This window comes from Apiospora kogelbergensis, assembly GCF_038363985.1.
Source record: "Apiospora kogelbergensis strain CBS 113332 chromosome Unknown utg000003l_segment0_segment0, whole genome shotgun sequence".
In the NCBI taxonomy this organism is placed as follows: Eukaryota; Fungi; Ascomycota; class Sordariomycetes; order Amphisphaeriales; family Apiosporaceae; genus Apiospora; species Apiospora kogelbergensis.
Window position 1 is genome coordinate 4,046,531 of NW_027117420.1, and position 17,707 is coordinate 4,064,237.

General features: G+C 52.4%; 7 protein-coding genes across 7 annotated transcripts; 1 reads left to right on the plus strand and 6 right to left on the minus strand.

Annotated features, from left to right (window-relative positions):
• Positions 1-994: 994 nt before the first annotated feature.
• PG998_006057 (uncharacterized protein) lies at positions 995-1,864 on the minus strand (the record flags this gene model as incomplete). The annotated part of the gene is made up of 1 exon (XM_066872875.1): positions 995-1,864. One exon carries the CDS (start codon positions 1,862-1,864, stop codon positions 995-997), a length of 870 nt encoding a protein of 289 aa, XP_066732972.1.
• Positions 1,865-2,384: 520 nt separating this feature from the next.
• Positions 2,385-3,214, minus strand: PG998_006058 (uncharacterized protein; the record flags this gene model as incomplete). Its single annotated transcript, XM_066872876.1, has 2 exons — positions 2,385-2,923; positions 2,971-3,214. 2 exons carry the CDS (start codon positions 3,212-3,214, stop codon positions 2,385-2,387), a joined length of 783 nt encoding a protein of 260 aa, XP_066732973.1.
• A 2,404-nt stretch (positions 3,215-5,618) lies between these two features.
• Positions 5,619-6,749, minus strand: PG998_006059 (uncharacterized protein; the record flags this gene model as incomplete). The annotated part of the gene is made up of 2 exons (XM_066872877.1): positions 5,619-6,008; positions 6,696-6,749. The coding sequence occupies 2 exons, from the start codon at positions 6,747-6,749 to the stop codon at positions 5,619-5,621; spliced, it is 444 nt and encodes a 147-aa protein (XP_066732974.1).
• A 1,078-nt stretch (positions 6,750-7,827) lies between these two features.
• On the plus strand, positions 7,828-9,427 carry PG998_006060 (Bifunctional solanapyrone synthase; the record flags this gene model as incomplete). The annotated part of the gene is made up of 2 exons (XM_066872878.1): positions 7,828-8,864; positions 8,932-9,427. Coding segments are annotated over 2 exons (1,533 nt in total), but the record flags the coding sequence as incomplete, so codon positions are not given.
• Positions 9,428-10,083: 656 nt separating this feature from the next.
• Positions 10,084-11,461, minus strand: PG998_006061 (Secretory lipase; the record flags this gene model as incomplete). Its single annotated transcript, XM_066872879.1, has 2 exons — positions 10,084-10,554; positions 10,604-11,461. The coding sequence occupies 2 exons, from the start codon at positions 11,459-11,461 to the stop codon at positions 10,084-10,086; spliced, it is 1,329 nt and encodes a 442-aa protein (XP_066732976.1).
• A 2,450-nt stretch (positions 11,462-13,911) lies between these two features.
• Positions 13,912-15,745, minus strand: PG998_006062 (trichodiene oxygenase; the record flags this gene model as incomplete). Its single annotated transcript, XM_066872880.1, has 4 exons — positions 13,912-14,414; positions 14,475-14,556; positions 14,691-15,472; positions 15,532-15,745. 4 exons carry the CDS (start codon positions 15,743-15,745, stop codon positions 13,912-13,914), a joined length of 1,581 nt encoding a protein of 526 aa, XP_066732977.1.
• Positions 15,746-16,748: 1,003 nt separating this feature from the next.
• Positions 16,749-17,681, minus strand: PG998_006063 (uncharacterized protein; the record flags this gene model as incomplete). The annotated part of the gene is made up of 1 exon (XM_066872881.1): positions 16,749-17,681. One exon carries the CDS (start codon positions 17,679-17,681, stop codon positions 16,749-16,751), a length of 933 nt encoding a protein of 310 aa, XP_066732978.1.
• Positions 17,682-17,707: the final 26 nt, after the last annotated feature.

A 17,707-nucleotide genomic window follows, 5' to 3' on the forward strand; every position in this document is an offset into this window, starting at 1 on the left:
CCAGGGTACCAAAGAGGGGTTTGTGGGCTTATACAGAGTGTCTCGTAGTTTGAGTGCGCCTTGTCAAGCTTTACTTGTCTGATCTTGCATCGCACTGGGTTTTCTCGGTCACAAGCAGGAAGGAGATCAAGGAGACGGATTGTGTCCTCGGTCAAGAGAGGAGGAGTATGTCTGTAGGGGCTCCGCCATGACGTGGTGGATTTGACCTCACTTGGATGTGAATAAAAGATGGTTGCAAAAGCTGAATGAGGAATGTTGTCAGTAAATATCTAACCTGATGGGAGGGGGTTATTCTGAATCCCGACCCAATAGAAGGATCACTAACGCATTGTATCATCATATAACACCACGGAAGAAGCTAATAATACTTGTATAAAATTATATGCTACTGTATTCTCTCACACAAAAATTCTGATATCATAGCCCGCTTAACCCTTTTTAACTAAAAGGGATGCTGGGCAAAGGCACGTATCGAAAGCCTACAGGTCAGACTGGCCTAACCTATTTATATCCGAATGATCCTTGCATAGCCACCCAGGGCACTGGCTATGAGTTCCTTCCTCTGTAATCAGGCCATCGCATAGTCTCAGTTAACATCCTCGGGCAATTGTCAGGTAGTACGTGATTGCATACAGCGAGGCTGCTAGGTAACGATGCTATTTAATTGGCTGCCATAAGTAGTGAGTGAGTTGGCTGTCACGGCGTCTGGAAGCAATTGTCAACCTGGGCTGAGGTTGTCGATGCAGTCTAGACGTCGAGCTGTCGATATTTCTGGCGTGGCTGGCAAATGTACAACCGCACCCTTGAATGATTCACATTGTAATCAATTCTGGTATAGGTGCTTTATGCGCTTCCGATACCGGCTGCCGATTTTAGAAGATGCCTGCAATACAGCTCAAGGTGCTTGCTTGGAGCTTTGGGAAATGTATTCGCTACCCAAATAAAGCGTGTCAATACTTTGTCCGAATGCTGACATATTCCTCATAAATGTTAATCATTCAGGGGCGCGGGCGTGCGGGTTATGATACGGGAGCATTACTCCCCACAACCACGGCAGCTGAGGAACGTCTGGGATACCTCTCTGGTCAGCCGTGGACACCTGGTGCTGAGAATGGGTAATGGTATGCCCCTTGACGTACTTTGCTGGTGATGGGTTTGCGGGGGGGAAAACCACAAGCTCCTCTCTCCTGGATGTCGTGACGGCCAGACGTTTTCGGTACGCTAGCAAATTGCTTTCGTACAACTCTTGTTGTTCGCCCGTTCGATTCTGCGGAAAACGGACGTAGAATGAAAGCTCCGCCTCCTCTCCTCGCTCCTCGCTCAGGGTCAGCACGATGCTGGAGCCGTCCCGGAGGGTCTTTGTGTCCCACGGGTTGTGGTCAGCGATCCCCGCGTCGAGCGACTTGCGTCTATCCCTCGTCTTGAGGAGGGTCCCATCCACGATGGTCCCGGCCCTCGAATGATCCTTCAAGATGGGCGCGCCAGACTCAGCCTCGAGGAAAATACGGAAGTGCTCGATGTCGATACGATCGTTCGACGCGGCGTAGGTCGGGGCATCGAAATGAAGATCGCAGCGCCCCTGCAGCCGGCCAAACTTGAAACCGTGCAGCGGATCCCGGAGGCGCGAGGAGAACCGCAACGCGATGGCGAACGATCTCAGCTGGTTACTGTCTTTGGGCCTAGGCCGCTCCATGACGTGGGGGGACCGTTTGCTCGCCAGTCGGGCAACGTGTTGGCGGGTGACACAGGATCGGGGTATGAGGTAGCAGACAACGTCTGGGAAAACAAATGAGCACCAAGGAGAAGTGTCGTGGAGGGTAGGCTCGTCATCGCGTGGTCCTGTGATTCTTTCAGCCCTTTGCATTCTTTCCACCATCGCCTCCATTAGTTCATTCATGTCGCTGCTAGGGCACGAATGGCTTTCAAACCAATATCAATGTGCTCCAAGACAATGGTCCTATTCGAAGTACCGCTGCACAAATTGCATTAACGTGATCAATGAGAGTAGGACCAAGGTTACCAGGTCTGTGAAAAGAAGCTGAGAACATCCATAATTTAGTCCGATAGAACCTCGATAAAACTTTGCAACGAGCAGGTTACAACTTTTCCCCGATAGAGGTCATGTTTTACCACACTGCCAACGAGCAAATTACCGCGAATTACGAAACTCTGTTTTGCTTCTCAAATCGGTTCCATGCTAGGGCGGTAAGAAGGCATGAGCTCGTGGTAATTCAAGGAGACGACCAAACCAGTCGTGTAGTTCGCTCTACTATTTTATGTTGGGACCCGAGGGAGAATGTAACAGCTGCGCTTTTGGGGACCCTGCAATGCTGCGGATTGCCCATAGCCAAAAATAACCATCTATTTCCATTATTGAAAGGGCTTCAAAGCGTCTCAAGTATTTTCCGTACGGCATCTTTCACCTTCCACCGCGCAGCCTCTACTTCCTGTGCCGAAGGGGGCATTCCAGTCAAACTAGAGACGTTCGGTGTCTGTGAAAACCTCGCCTCAAAGATAGCTCGAGCAGCCTGGGCCGCGTTGACACAGGCATTTGCCGAATTCATCGTACTGTTGAGTAATATATCAATCTCTTGAGGCACTTGAGGGGCGAACCTCGTTTCCACATGAGCATAGCTAGCCAGGGCAGGTCCTTCGGTAGGATGAGCTGGGCGTCCAGACGCATCTACCTCTATAGTTTCAGCATGCTCGTCGCTATCATCGGTATCTGAGCCTGTGTCGTCGCGATCAATACCTCGAGGGAACGACTGGGCGTCAGGCGACTGGTCGAGGTCGAAGTGGAAATTACTCCCAGAGTCATCACCACTTTCATGATCAATAGTCGCATCAAGACACCCCACAGTATTCGAGTTGCGGTCCTGGACTACCGCAACCGGGGCAGTCTCGAGTTCAAAGTCAGAATCGTCTGCATCACTGTCCTCATTGTCAGCGAAAGTAGGCTGGCACGCAGACGAATCAGTACGATTCGTCGACCCAGGTGTCCTTCGCGTTGCTGCTTGAAGTAATGGATCAGGGCCATGAGGACTTGCGTCAGTTGAGGCATCGCTGGTATCGCCATGGGGGCTGTTTTGCTGCCGCAGTTGGAGCTTCTTCCACGACCAGGACCGTGTACTACGGATCGCAGTTCTGGGTCCAACTCTTCTATCAGCTTGATGGTCTGAGCCTTACGCTTTTCAAGAATCTGGGGCTCGTTCATCTTGTGCTTGACGCTCGTAGTGGATGATGCTCGTAGTGGATGCGCCTCAACCTTAGCCACAGGCAGGCATTTAAGGGGGTGGCGCAGAACTTGATCGCGCCGCGCCCCCGTAGTACATCGACTAGTTAAAAACATGCGAAGAAGTGGGAGACGAATGGCACCCAGCTCACCCGTATTGGTTGTAATATTCTCAACGTTATCTTGATTTCGTGGAGTCAGATCATAAAGTACTCGGCCAAGTCCATCCAATAAAACATTACGTTATATCGTTACCATCGTAGAAACCAAGCCAAGAAGTGCTATAGCTGTTCATGTTCAGGAATGACTGATGCGTGCGACTGAGGCCTGGATGTTTAACATGTCCGTCACTAGGTGGCTTGATCATACGACAATCCCATACTCACGACGCAATCTGCCCAGCTCCCCTGGCGCATAGAATAGTGATCCATTGGCATGATAGAGGAGAAGGTCGACCCGAGGCCGCAAGAACAGAGGCTGTAGAAGCTACAATCCCAGTGGGATCTCCCAGAACTTCCCGTATGTTGATCGTCCATATAAAACGCCAATATGATTAGTATAGAAACACTAAGATAAAGCGGAGAGCGTCTATTAACACGACGTTCTACCTCCCAACACAATTCTCTCAACGCCCATAGTGTCAGTGCTTCTGTAGTTATGTAAATTAATAATTGTTATGTCTTGAAAGTTAGAGTACTTTAAGGGGCGAAGACAAGTAGGTTCACCAAGTTCATACCTTCATTGAATCGAAGAGCAAAAAAAAGAGTTTACCAAGTTGGGTGACATTCGACCTCAACTCTATCGCCATATCGTATTCCGTAACTATGTACGAGGTCGATTTACAAGTATGGATTATGGTAGTATTCCGAAACCCCTTGCATTACGAATCTCGCAAGCAAGCAAGGATATATTGGTGTTGGTGCACACACTGCAGTGTCGGTATTCGGCAGTGAAGCTGATTGGTTGCGAATTGTGTGCAGCCTTACTAGTAGGTTAGACAACTAAATTAGCTGAAGTGTAACGGACCGTTGTGGAAATCTAACTGAAATATATTATAATCTGCCAATCTAGGTTGGTTCAAGGTCAAACGTTACTTTCTGGGATATCAGGGCCAATGGGCATGTTTATTTAGTGTGACCTGGCCATTGTCGCAAGAAGCATCCTGTCTGAAATTCAAGGTTATGCGACCATGGTGTACATCTCAAGGGTCGATTAATGCCACACTGAAGAGGCTGATTTCAGATTCTTTATAACAAGATATCCAGTAGCGTGTGTACTCGTGATACAGAATGGTTCAAATGTCTGGTGATCAACGATGTCGGAGGCAGGAGGCAGTCCGCAGCACTGACTTGCAGGTGTCACACTCGAACTAATGCAAGCCCATTCGCTTGGGGAAGCTGTGCTAGCACTCAATCCTTGTTCCTCGCAGCTTCTTTCAGGAGTCTGGCTGTCGGAGTTAAGCTTGGACCAATGAGAAGAAGTCATGAATAAACCCCACCAGGCCTTTGGGTACTACGCAAGGGTGTCCTGTCACCCCTGCAGGCCCTGTGAGGCCCTGTGAGCCCGAAACGAAACGAAACATCGCTAGACATCCCGAATAACTCGCACTCCCAGCAATCAGACTTGCATAGAGATGGCCCTGTCCAGCATGTCAGCATGGCCACGAGCAATCAAAGTGGATTCACCCTGAAGCAACCCGAATAGATGTCTAAGCTGTTGGGCTCAGCGAGCAAACCCCTCGCAGTCCGTGCATGCAGGGCAGGTGTATGCAGTGGTAATTTGTCCCAACCAACGTCAAATCTTGTCGAGGTCAGCCAACGTCGAAATGCAAACAGATTGAACGGCATCTTGCCTCCTTTGCTCATGCAACGTCGATAGATGCATGTCGCAGGCACCAGGCACAGTTCCGTGGAAGTCCAGTCGCCTCTCGCATTCAATTGTTTCCTTTCCCAATCCTCTACTATTTAGTTCAGGGTCTCGCTGTCCACAATTCTGCACATCCCTTCCATTCTGGCACTCGATCATCAAAGCAACCTCGACCCGAACCAGGTGATTGATCTCAGACCAGTGACCACTGATCAGTACACTGATCACCAACCTGCCTCAGCTGTCACACATCCCCCATAACACCACCTCGCACAAACCACTCTAATCAAAACAACTTCAACAGGGGTTTCTGGGTTACATACAAGGTAAGTCGGCCTGTTCTTGTTCCCTTTTCTTCTTCCTCCCAACTACAGCTGGACTTTGCAACTTGGTATTTTGAAAACCAACCACGGACTTATTTAAGGTTTTGACATTCCGGTGCAGGTCACTCGCCGCCACAACAACATTCCACTTCAGCCAGTCGCCAAATTAAAGCCTACTTCTCAACTTTCAATCCCAATCAACCGCCAACATGTTCAAGGTTGTCTTCATGTTCCTCAACCTCTTCAGCCTGGCTGTGCTCGGCCTTCCCACCAACGCCCAACACGGGTTGACTGCTGACGTCGGTGGAGTTGTTGTCACCGGTTTCGATTCCGCTGGCGCTATGCTCACCCTTCACGCCTCCAACGACTGCAGTGGCGACTCGCAGGGTTCCTTTTACCTTCTCAGCGCCCAGCCCATCTGGAACAACCCGATCGGCCAGCCGACGCTCTCCATCTCCGTCGGTTCCAACAGTGGCGACACCCAGATCGACTACTACGACCAGAATGGCGCCACCGGCAACATGCTGGGCAGCACGACGGGAAACAACGTGTGTGCCCGTTTCAGTAAAGATATTCGGAGTGCAAAGCTGGTTCTCAACAATTAACCGTTTTGAGGAGTGTCAAGTAGGGAGGCTCGTCTTTATCCAACTCTGCAAGGTTAACGACGGTGCGTTTGGTGGTACACATAGGCGGGAGATGGAACAACCGTAGGGGCCAAATAGTATAACGGTTGGTGGATATATTTGCGATGTGTTATTGTCTCCACACAGACAAGTGCAAACACCCGACAACTATACACGACGTATTCTCATTCTCTGACTATCTGATTTCTCACAATAGACCTCACTTATGGCTGCATGCAACCCCCTACAAGCAAACCTAAAGATGTGGTATGAGCCCTTCTAGATTCACCTGCCATTTCTTGTTCTTGGTCAGATAACGACTGTTGCCCTCTAATTACATACAGTTTGAGTGAAACGCACAGCGATTTACAGTAGGGTTCTGTCTTCGACGATAACAGGGAAGAAAATAAGGTAATATAATATGCTTTTAAGTGTTGATCTAGACGCATATTGAAGAGCAGATTGATAACTGGCAGGGCTCTTTCAGCTGCCCGACTTAGATATAAATGTCAAGGCGGACGGCGTGACAAATTATACGTGTTAAATACACTAAATTGTACTAGACATTGTACAAGACTCTCTAAAATACATGTCAACTTGAAGTATAGGTCCTGTACAGTAAGAAACAAATATTACATTTCAGTTTCGTACAAAAAGACAAATGGTAAGATAAAAATGATATGCTGCGGGCTCATTGTGGTCCATTTCTGCTCAGCCGAGCATCTCTTTCAATGCGGCGACGGCGCGGCTGGGCCGTCATGGGACACGATTCTCACTCGGCTTTCGTTGATATTATCATTTCCCGTTTGCAGTCTTTAGTGTCCAGCCTTGATCCCAAACTCATCGAGACCATACGTTTCCCGGATATCCACGACTTCACGGGTGTCCAAATTGGCATTACTCGTACTCCGTAGCCAAGGGATTATTTTCTTCTTCTTTTCTTCGTCCCCTTGAACACATCCTCTTTGGACAAGACGTCCTGGCCCTCTCCGTCGTTTTGACGCGCCCAGCCGACCTGTGGTAGAAGTTGAGTTGGAGTGGGGTTCCGCGAGCAAGCACAGTGATCGGTGTACACGATGGCAGCTGAGGGACGCGTATATGGAGCCGAGGCAACAAAGGGATGGAGTCTTTCGGACTGGTGTAGAAAGCGGCATCTCGGTGAGAATCGTACGAGAAGTCAAGTTGGCCAGAAGGATACGGCTCCGCTTCCCTACTCTGATATCTCCACTGGCCCAGGTTCCCCGCCGACGCTTGGATCCATCCCCCGACCACTTATTGGTTGCATCGTCGAGCCGTTGTGGTATTTGTCTGCCATCGGAGGAATCTGACAGGTCGAGCTAGGGAGACGGTCGGGCCTATAGCCTGTTTTTACTTGGTGAGTTTGTGCAGCAGTCTTCCGAACACCCTTCAATATGGAGAGTGGCTGGATCCAGCTGGTCTTGTCGGCCCATGTCCTGTCTTGGCAAAACGTGGCTTGGAGGGGCATCGTGGTGCCTGAGAGATGGTCCTATTCCATATTCCCTCGTCGGAGCGCATCTCCTTTGTACCGTTGCACCGCTTCAGATTCCGGATGGGGGACGTGGCCCGGCTTAAGGTATGGCATTGGAACAGAGCGAGTCGTCAACCGCGCCGCAGATCACATGCAGCCGTCGGAGATCGTACGAGCTAATCAGAGCAACTCCATTATTTATCCCAAAATTAGAGGCTGTGAAACGTGTGCAACCCTACGAGCCCCTCATCCGCTCAGTCAGCCCCGACTTCATCTCTACCTACCTAAATAGCATGCTCCCAATACCAATGCCTGTCTCGTAATGATACTCAACCCTGTTCGCTTCAACACCAACAGCAGCCAACTTCGATTTCGGCAATGGCCGATTCTTCAACCACTACCAGGGATGCCGTGATAGCCAGTCTCGAGGAGGCGGGGCTGGGCGCGACCTTACTCCTCCCCACCAAGCCGATCTACAAGATGCGCATCGACTCGTACTGGTCACTCGGCGCGCGCCTGCAGCCCTGGGCCATTGCGCAGCCGCGCACGACCGACGAGGTCTCGCGGACCGTCAAGGCCATCGTCGCGGTGCCCGGCGCCCAGTTCGCCATCCGCAGCGGTGGCCACATGTTCTGGCCGGGCGCCAGCAACATCACCGAGGGCGTCACCATCGACCTGGGCCGGCTGAAGAAGACGACGTACGACCCCGCCACGAAGCTCGCGTCCGTCCAGCCCGGCGCCCGTTGGAACGACGTGTACCCGGTCGTAGAGCGGGAGGGGGTCATGGTAACGGGCGGCCGCGTCGGCGACGTCGGAGTGGGCGGTTACCTGACGGGCGGCGGGCTGTCGTTCCACAACTGTCGGACGGGGCTGGCGTGCGACTCGGTGGTGCGGTACGAGGTCGTGCTAGGCGACGGGCGCGTCGTCGAGGCCGAGAGAGACAATGAGCACGCCGACCTGTTCCGCGCGCTCAAAGGCGCCGGCAACAACCTCGGCATCGTCACCCGATTCGACCTCGAGACCTTCCCCGCTAAGACCTGCTGGGGCGGCTTCGCCATGTACTCGGACGAGGCCGGCCCCGCACTCCTTAACGCGTATGGCGACTACATGCGCCACGTTTCTGAGGCGCCCGACGGAGCGTACATGCTGTTTTGGACGTACGACTCGGCCCGCATGGAGGTGTCGTGGATGACGGTGCTCATGGGCCTTGACGGCGACGAGAACGCCAAGATGTACGAGAAGACGTTGGAGGTCCCGTCCAACTTTGCACAAATGGGTCCTACCTCAATATACAAGATCGCAAGCTCTATCAAGGTGCCGAACGGGCGATAGTAAGTACTACGGGCAAGGAGGTGCTTATTCCTGGAGTAAATTGCTGACGTTACGACTCATGAACAGTACCGCCTGGCGGACGCTCTGCTACAAGTACGACGACAGAGTGATACAGAAGACCCACGAGCGATCAACGCAGCTCACGCAGACGGTTCGCGACCTCGGGTCGCCCGACAAGTTTTCGCTGGGCTACGTGCTGCAGCCCGTGCTGAAGAACATGGCGACGCAGTCACAAGCGCGGGGGCTAGACACGGTAGGCCTGGGAGCCATGTCGCACGACTCGGCTATGTTCATGATCATGGCCGAGTTTGATACGCCCGAGCTGCGCGACGCGGCGGCGCCGCACATCAAGGCCGCGTTCGACGACATCGAGGCGTTCGCGGCCGGGCTCGGCGCCAGCACCAGCTGGCTGTACATCAACTATTGCGATCCGGCGCAGAACCCGCTGGCGACGTATGGCAAGGAGGCGCTGGATCGGTTGAAGGAAGTCTCAGCCAAGTACGATCCGGATGGGGTGTTCCAGGAGAGGGTTCCGGGTGGTTTCAAGATCGGTCGAGTATGAACAACATGAAATGCTGGACTACTCATGGTGAACGATGAGCCGCCAAGTCCGAACAATAGGTTACACGCAGGTAGGCCATGGCGACGAGTTTCATGTTCTTGCCCAGTACGCAAAATGCTATTATCAACAATCTTCATTCACCAGCACAATACTGGTTGTCTTCTAATGTATATAGTTTAGAACACTGTCTCATCACCTGAGGTATCTACTCTGTTAATCGGGCAATGCTTCTCCTAAGTAAGGAGTCAAGTAATACTTGCGCTTGCTACAATAGCAACTCGAGTACTCGAAATCGTCGAGAATCCTATGAACTCGGTTGGTCATGTTTGATTACTTACTCTTCTCCTTCCTTTCTTCCCTCTTTCAAGAGAGGGGGAGGCTGCACCGGAACAACTTGGAGGGCCGAGGAGACATCGGGTTGCATGAGCACCATTGTTTGACAATCGAAATACTAATATGGATTAAATATTCATGTCCTCCCTAATGAAGTTAGCCGTGAAGTGAAATCTGTAACATGCTACATAAAGCGCCAACCATTCACACACTTATCGCTCGCATGCCTATATACATCAATCTCGTTTCCTACATGGTTGAACCTTGTGGTCATGTGCCACCCAAAAGCCTCATCACTCATGACATAACAGTAATGATGACTCTTAGCCCGTCCTCCCGTGCTGGTATCGGAAGTTGGTCGGCTCCACCGTGACCTTCTTGCAACCCGGGGCAGGCTTCTTGCCCTCGAACAGCTGGTTGATCCAGGCGCTGAAGTAGGGCTGGCCGGCCTGGAAACCTGGGCCGTGGCCCAACTCAGGGACTAGGTACAGCTCGGCGTCGGACTCGGGGAAGGCGGCGCAGGTCTGGTCAAAGTCCCACTCGCAGTTCTCGGCGTACGTGAGCGAGTCGGCGATGCCCTGGACGACGAGCATGGGCGCGGCGAGGGCATGGGGGCCCGCGCCGTTGTAGCGCTTCAGCCAGTCCTCGGCGAACTGCGGGCTCGTCAGCCACGCCGTGCTCTTGTACGTCTCGTCCGCCGTCATGTTGGCGAAAAGGGGAACGCTCGTGTCGAGGCAGCCCTGGTCGAGCAGCGGGAGCAGCTTGAGAGACCGCTCGGTCATGATCTCTTCCAGCTTCAGTTCGGGGTAGATCTGAACAAGGTTCTGCAGCAGGAAGACGGACACGGGGGGCACCGAGCGGGCCGCCCTTAGCAAGCTCGATGGACCGCGGGATCAGCTGCGTGGGCCGGAGCGCGGGTGCGCCCGCGACGGAGCCCAGGAACTTGCCGGCTTTCAGGAGCTCCTCCTGGTCGGGCATGGCGAGACGCTCGTTGGTGCGCCACGCCGTCATGCCGCCCTCGCTGTGGCCGATGACGGCCCACTCGTCCGTCAAGAGGTGGCCGATCACCTTGCGCGCGGCGACGAGGGAGTACGCAACGTCGGCGGCGTGCATGTACCCGGCCTCGTAGTGGAATCCGCCCTTGATCTCGCTGCCCTGGCCCGCATAGTCGGGCGCCACGACGGCGTACCCCTGCGAGGCGTGGAAGAAGGGGCCCATCCACTCGTAGTAGAGCTGCTGGTTGTTGCTGGGGGCGCACTGGCGGCCGCGTCCGGCCGTGCCGTGGGTCCAGGCAAGGGTCCGGTACTTCGCGTCTTTGCCGGCGGGAGGGGCGATGGGCAACAAAACGAACGCCGTGGCCGGGATGGGATTGCGGTCGACGTCTTCGGTCACGTACATGAAGCGCGAGAGCGACATGCCCCCCGGGACCTTGGTCCAGTTGGTGGCCAGCTGGTCCGCAGAAAGGTCTTGCCAGCGCAGGACATCGCCGGGCTTGGCGCCGGTGGCGTTCGACGGCGTCACGTAGAAGGGGTCGTCGGCGAAGTTGGGGGTGGCCCACATTGCTCTCTCTGCAGCCAGGGCAGCCTCGAATTCCTTCATGCATTGGGCATTACACGCCTCGTTGGTGTTGTCGCTGGCAGGCGGTGCCAAGACGGCGGCGGAAGCCGCCTGGGAAGCCCAGAAGAAGGAGAGAAGACGCATGGCGAAGGATGGGAAGACGACAAGAAGCCTGTGTGTGGCGAGAACTTCTTGAAACCTGGCTGGTTCCCATCGACATACATATACGTGCATGTAAGTCGCGATCGAGTCTCGGCGTCTTGTCACTGCCGTCTCCCTATAGCCCGTATAGGGGGGTAGAGTGGAGACGACGCTCGACCATCTGCAATCCCATTTCTGATCCCATCGCCGCCCGCCCCGCATTTCGAGGGCCTCTACGCCGAAATTCCAACCTGCTGATTCATGTGCCTGCATCCAAGAGCCCACCATCGTGTCACGTCGGTAGGTTCGTTACGTACAGCCAACTAAGGGTAAGCATAAAGTCTGTTCAGTATTGCCCCAAAAGGGAATCCCTGCAAGTCTGGTACCCTTATCGACGGGAAGCCGAGGTAGGGGGCAAACCAGGTCGGCAGATCTTCATCTCGCTATTCTGGAGGAGCTAGGCGCGCCGGACCCTCGGCGGCCCAGCCCCGAATGCCCGTTTTGTTTATCGGAGTGGATGCCAACCGTAAATATCACCGTCCGCCAAGATTTATGCGACCCAAACAAACAGGCAATGGCCATAATAAACAGTGATTTTCCGTCTCCCCATGAACCTACTAATATTTCCGACTTCCAACAGCCGTTTTCACCTCCACCTCAGCCTCCATGCATCTTTGGCCGATCCTCTGTAGCGTGCCTTCCATCAGCCGGCTGTCGAAAGATGATGTAAGACCTCGCATAGCTTGAGGAATACTCGTCAAATACGGAGGTAAAGTTAGACCGCCTGCTATTTGTCCGGTCGACTGGCGAAGTATCATCTCGGCTCAATACGAAGAGGAATCCACCAAAAAGAAACAATACGAGAGAAAGGGAGAAGCTGTTATCTGAGACCCTTACTTCCCAGCCAGTTACTTCAACACCACTATCGTAATAAACCCAATAAAGCGTTCCGGGTCGGTCTGCGGGTTACTTACCTGAGTGATATAGATACTTTAGCAGCGGCTGTGTCACCCTACATTATGCTATCGATAGACGAGGAGTTATTCTCAGAAGTCAAGTTTCCTATGAGCCAGCTATTCATCATTTACTGCTGTGCGGTTGCTAGAATGGAACCCGACCTACTATATAATCGAAGTTGAACTACTTCTTTGCGATTTCCATTGTTTTTTATTTTAGGGACTACTCTTGTTCGTGCTCGGTTCTTCTATACTGTGGTTCGTGTAGGTCTAGTCTAGGTAAAACAAACGATTCAAGAGCGGTCTGCCCCTTACAAGACAAATAAGATTGTCTTTAGGCTTGTGTATGAGGTTTGAACTTGGTAGAGCGAAACTTTGATATTGCTGGCCAAGGCTGTGTAGATAACTCCGTCTGGCTATCCCAATAGATCGCAGGCATCAGGCCAGAGATGGTTGGAAGTGTTACAGGAGCTTCTACTATCCAGTCTTGCCATTCAACCAGCTCTTATCCTTCCTACTCTGCTTTGCAATTTTCGCGTGAAGCACCAGCGTAAGCTGTGTCCGCTCTCTCTCTCACTGCTTTAGAATATTTCCCTTTCTCTCATACGCTTCGTCGTCACAAAAGCTCGACATCCTAGCCATTATCCATGAGCAGCTACATATTGTCCGGGATACTCCTTGACATACACACTATTTTCATAGTTTGCGCTCACTATGTCATCGAGTTATGATACGCGTCCCTCCCGCCCCTAAACCATGCGTGCTTTTGCTCGAAGGGTCCCCGATTTCGACCGCTTTCCCCTATACGGATAGCCTAGCTATATATTTGGCGAGGGATACTGGATATACTCTCAACATTAACAACCCTAATAGGTCTGTCTGTGTCTATATATACTTTCACATTACGATATCCATTATAATAGTATTGGAGAGTAAGGAAATTAACCGTCTATAGATTCTTCATTTCGTACTATAATAAGTTATATAACCGCAAATTTAAATATGTGAGCTGATTGCTGTTACATGGCGCGATGGCAGAGTGGTCTAATGCGATAGACTAGAATTGAATCCTTGATTGATTCTAGGCATCTATTTCCTTCGGGAGCGCAGGTTCAAATCCTGCTCGCGTCGTTCTTAATTTTTTGCTCGCTGAACCTAGTGCGGGCGGGGCATAGTAGTTTTGACGCTGCGTGGGGGGCTAGAAGACCCACCACCAAATTAGAAGGGAATAAAACGTGGGGGTTCCGGGAGGGTTGATACATAATAGTTATCCACGGCGACTGGTTGAATGAAGTATTAACAGTGAGCGTGTTGGTCAGGGGAGGCACGCCGAACGGATCATGGAGCATTCGACAAAGGAGTGGCAAGTGGTATTACAATAGCGCGAGCCGCAACATACTGAACTACAATTACCCATGCTATGGCCATGTCTCGGCCCGTAGAGCTGTGATCGCCTGGTATCTGGCGGTATCCCCGTTCACCGTCGACTCACTCAGCTCATTCCGCGTCAATAACCATCCGCACGGCAATGAAACCTGACTTGGGCGAAGCTACGATGCAGTCATGGTGGTACTCGACGTCTTCGAGCGTCGTGTCGACAAGGCGCGAATGCGGCAAGACACGCAGTACCAACTCGGCGGCCATCAGGTACATCTCGCAGTATGCGAGATCCATCCCTAGGCAGATTCGACTGCCGCGGCTGAAGGACAACAGCTTCTTCTCAAGAGCGTAGTTCTGTTGCCCGTCTGCAAGAAGCCAGCGCTCGGGCTTGAACTCTTGCGGATTGGGAAACAAGATGGGGTCCATATTCTGGATCATGGAGCTCATACCGATTGGAGTGCCCTTGGGGACTATATAGTGGTATTCTCCCTTGTCGTAAATGAGCTCCTCGAGTGGTGCCTTTCTGGCCGATCTGTGGGCAATGCCGGGGGTGAAGCGTAGGGCTTCGTGGACAGTGGCCCATAGATATGGGACTCGCTCCAGTTGTGTCCATTTAGGATCTGAGGAATTCGAAAGACCATTAGTCAATTTCCCAAACTCAAACTCCCGCCCTAACATACCGACGTTTCCCATGTCTTCTTGTAGGCGTTTCAAAATAGTGGGCTCAGAAAGCAGCCGGTAGACGAGGTATGTTAGGGTGGCCTACGTACGCATCGTTAGCGCGGGATGGCAAGAAATGGGATACCTTGCAGTGGTTCAGTTAATGTTTATGGAAGATGGCCAGCTGGCGATGGGAAGTCTGCTAGTAGGAGTAAACAAGAAGGATGAACACTCACCGCGGTGGTTTCTGTGCCCGCTACAAGTAAAGTAAACCCTTCACCGACGAGTCGCTTCATAGCCTTGTCCGACTTGGGCAATAACGGCGAGTTCAATAACTCAGCGAAGACCCTTCCATTTTCTTTATTGGCGATTGCTCGGTTGATATGGCCCGGGATGTGTACCCTTTGTTGGTCGTGGATGTTACGAACATCCTCGCCCATGTAGCTGCCAAAATATGATGAGGCTGTATTGATTAGAGCGCCGAATCCAGGAATGTTTCTAGTCAAGTGTCTAACCGCATAGGACGTCTTGAGGAAAGACCTGCAGGTAGACTGGTTAGAAATTTCTGGCGTATAAGCAAGATAGAGAGAAGTGATGTGTGCGTACTTGACCCAGGTTCCGAAGTTCGGCTCGAAGCCCTCCTGGTCAGTAAATCCCATCGACTCACCGAAACAGTACTGTGATATGATATCGGCCGTGTGACAGTTGAAGACCTCTTTGACGTCGAAGCCGGGATCGCCAGCACATCGAATCATCTTGTTCACGGTGCGCACCGTGAAATCGCGAATCTCGCCTTCGAGTTTGAGCATCTGGGCGCGTGAGAAATGGCGAGCCATGGCGCCTCTGCGGACGCGGTGAACGTCGTGGGAGATGGTCGCGAAGCCCGCGCGCGAGAGAGGCATGATTGCCGCATAGTGCTCCCACTTGTCCCGAGCTCGACCTCCTCCGGCATAGATCTCGTCAAGCATGTCTGGGTCGGCGCAGTGGAGTTCATCTGGATTGATTCTCACGATCGGGCCTGGTAACCTTTGTCAGTCTCATCGGTGCTGTTATTTTTGTAGTCTGTAGGGAACCTACCGTACTCGCCATGCATTGTTTTGATGCGGCGGGTGTATTTTCCATCTAGCCAGAGATCGTAGTACGCCTCGTACGCATAGGTCATAGAGGCGAATCTGGGCCCGGGGAACTTGTGCAGGGGATGGAAAGGCGAGATGTTGTACAGAAAGATGGCCAGACGATAGGCGGCAAGAAGCCCAGCCAGTCGCACGAATGTCACGACCAAGGTCTCCATGTGTGTGTTGAATGTGTGAATATCAAATTTCTGAAGGTGGCAGGCGCAATTGACAAAGGGAAATTTGGGTAGGAAGCTCGAGCGAGTTTCCTGCGAGGCGGGAGGGACACGAAAGTAGGAGTTGATGCGCCTTTTCCAAGTCACAGGAATTTATCGGAATATCAAATGCACTAAAGTTCCTTCCTGATCAAACACACCGCGCATGCGTGTTAAGCCGATTATGACCAGAAAGGCGGCAGGGTTTCAACAGCCCTATTTGCTGTCATACACAGCTGTGTACGCGACGTAAAGTGTCAAACCTTTATGGGTGTCAATTGGGTGACTGATCAGTCAACAACAGCACCCTGGCTTCGTGAGAATCTGTTTGAAGTGACTAAGAATACATTCACTTCACATATCATAATGCTCCTGAGTTAGGCCTTCCGCTGAAGGGCCAGCCCCTCCAGGTCAACTGGGCTTGATCATGAACAAGAACAAGACGTAATACAGGGTTATTTGCGAGCGTAGCTAGCGCACACGAGCTGAAAGGACGTTTTTGCGTTCCATCAGAACTCTGATCGACAGTTGAGTCTTGCCACAGGTAGGGGTCCGATTGGTCTTGCTATATGCCAATGATGTGCCATCTAGCCAAACCAATTTCGACTAGTCAATGGACGATGTGGCATTTGACGCCCGTAATCATAAAACGTCCTGTCATAAAACGCTAGTAGCGAGCAATGGCTTTCTTGTCGTATCATGACATTACCAGGGATATGGAGTTGGAAGCATGGAAATGCATTCGATCTACTTGGGAGTGATGTATGATGCGTGATGCTGTGATGTATACAGACAGGGTTGTTTTGCGAATCATCAATGGCAAGAATGGCCTGCTTAAAGCACTGTAGGTCTACACACCGGCGTGATATTTGATCAACCTGGCATTGCAAGTAAAACGAGAGTGAGATACATTAAGCCACCCAAAAAGGGTCATGCAGTAATTGTAGTATTCGGTTACCCGTCTCATCTATATGCTCATCGTAGAAGGCTCTGTAGATCTACGCTTTCCTTGTCCCAATTCATACATAATCCATTCATATGTAGCCCACTGCACTGCATTGACAAAAAACGCCCTGACACTACATATTGTTAGCCCCCTGAAGAATACACGCATCCCGCCCTCTCTATACGCCTCTCTCGCGACTTCCACCGCCCCGAGACGACGTTGAGGCTTCGTCGGGTCGTCAAGCAGGGGTCTGGAGGCGGGATCCAGGGTCTGGGCCTGAACTCGTGTCTTGATGACATCCAGCGGGAAGATACTCGCCCACGTCATGACGCCAGCTAGGCCGCCGCAGAGCAGCACCTTTGCGGCCTCCTGAGAGAGCGACTTGTCCTGATCCTGCTTCGCCGACGCCATCCACTGCGTGCTCAGCTCGTAGGACCAGAAGTAGAATCCGTACCCGACGCTATCCCGCAGCGCCGTCACGACGCCTCCAAAGTAAAGCCCCCGTACGCCTTCGTTCTTCAGGATGCGGCGCGTGATAGCCCAGCTGGACGTGGGTGTCGACGCGAGCTGCGCGCGGCATTTGATGAGCTCGGTAGGTGTGCTCACGGCCCACGTCGCCAGCCCGCCGATCGCACCAGCCAACCAAGTTGTCCATAGATTTGGCTGCAGGGAGAGGCCCTGGTTGATTGCCGCCTCGCTCCGGTTGTACGAGACGAAGAGCAGCGCGTTTAGTGCGCCGTAGCCCAGGATGGGTGCCGCGGTGCCTGTGATCAGCGACGAAGTGTTCTGGAACTGACGGACGAAGGAGGTGGCCGCCGCCTGCTGCTGCCGCCCGGTGGTCGGGGTGGCGGACTCTTTGTTGGCCTGCAGGCGGACTTTGATCACGTCCAACGGGTTGCCGATGATGATACCGATAGCGCCGCTGATGTAGCCCGCCCAGAAGTCTGCCGACATGGTCTTGGCATCAAGGAAGCTTGATT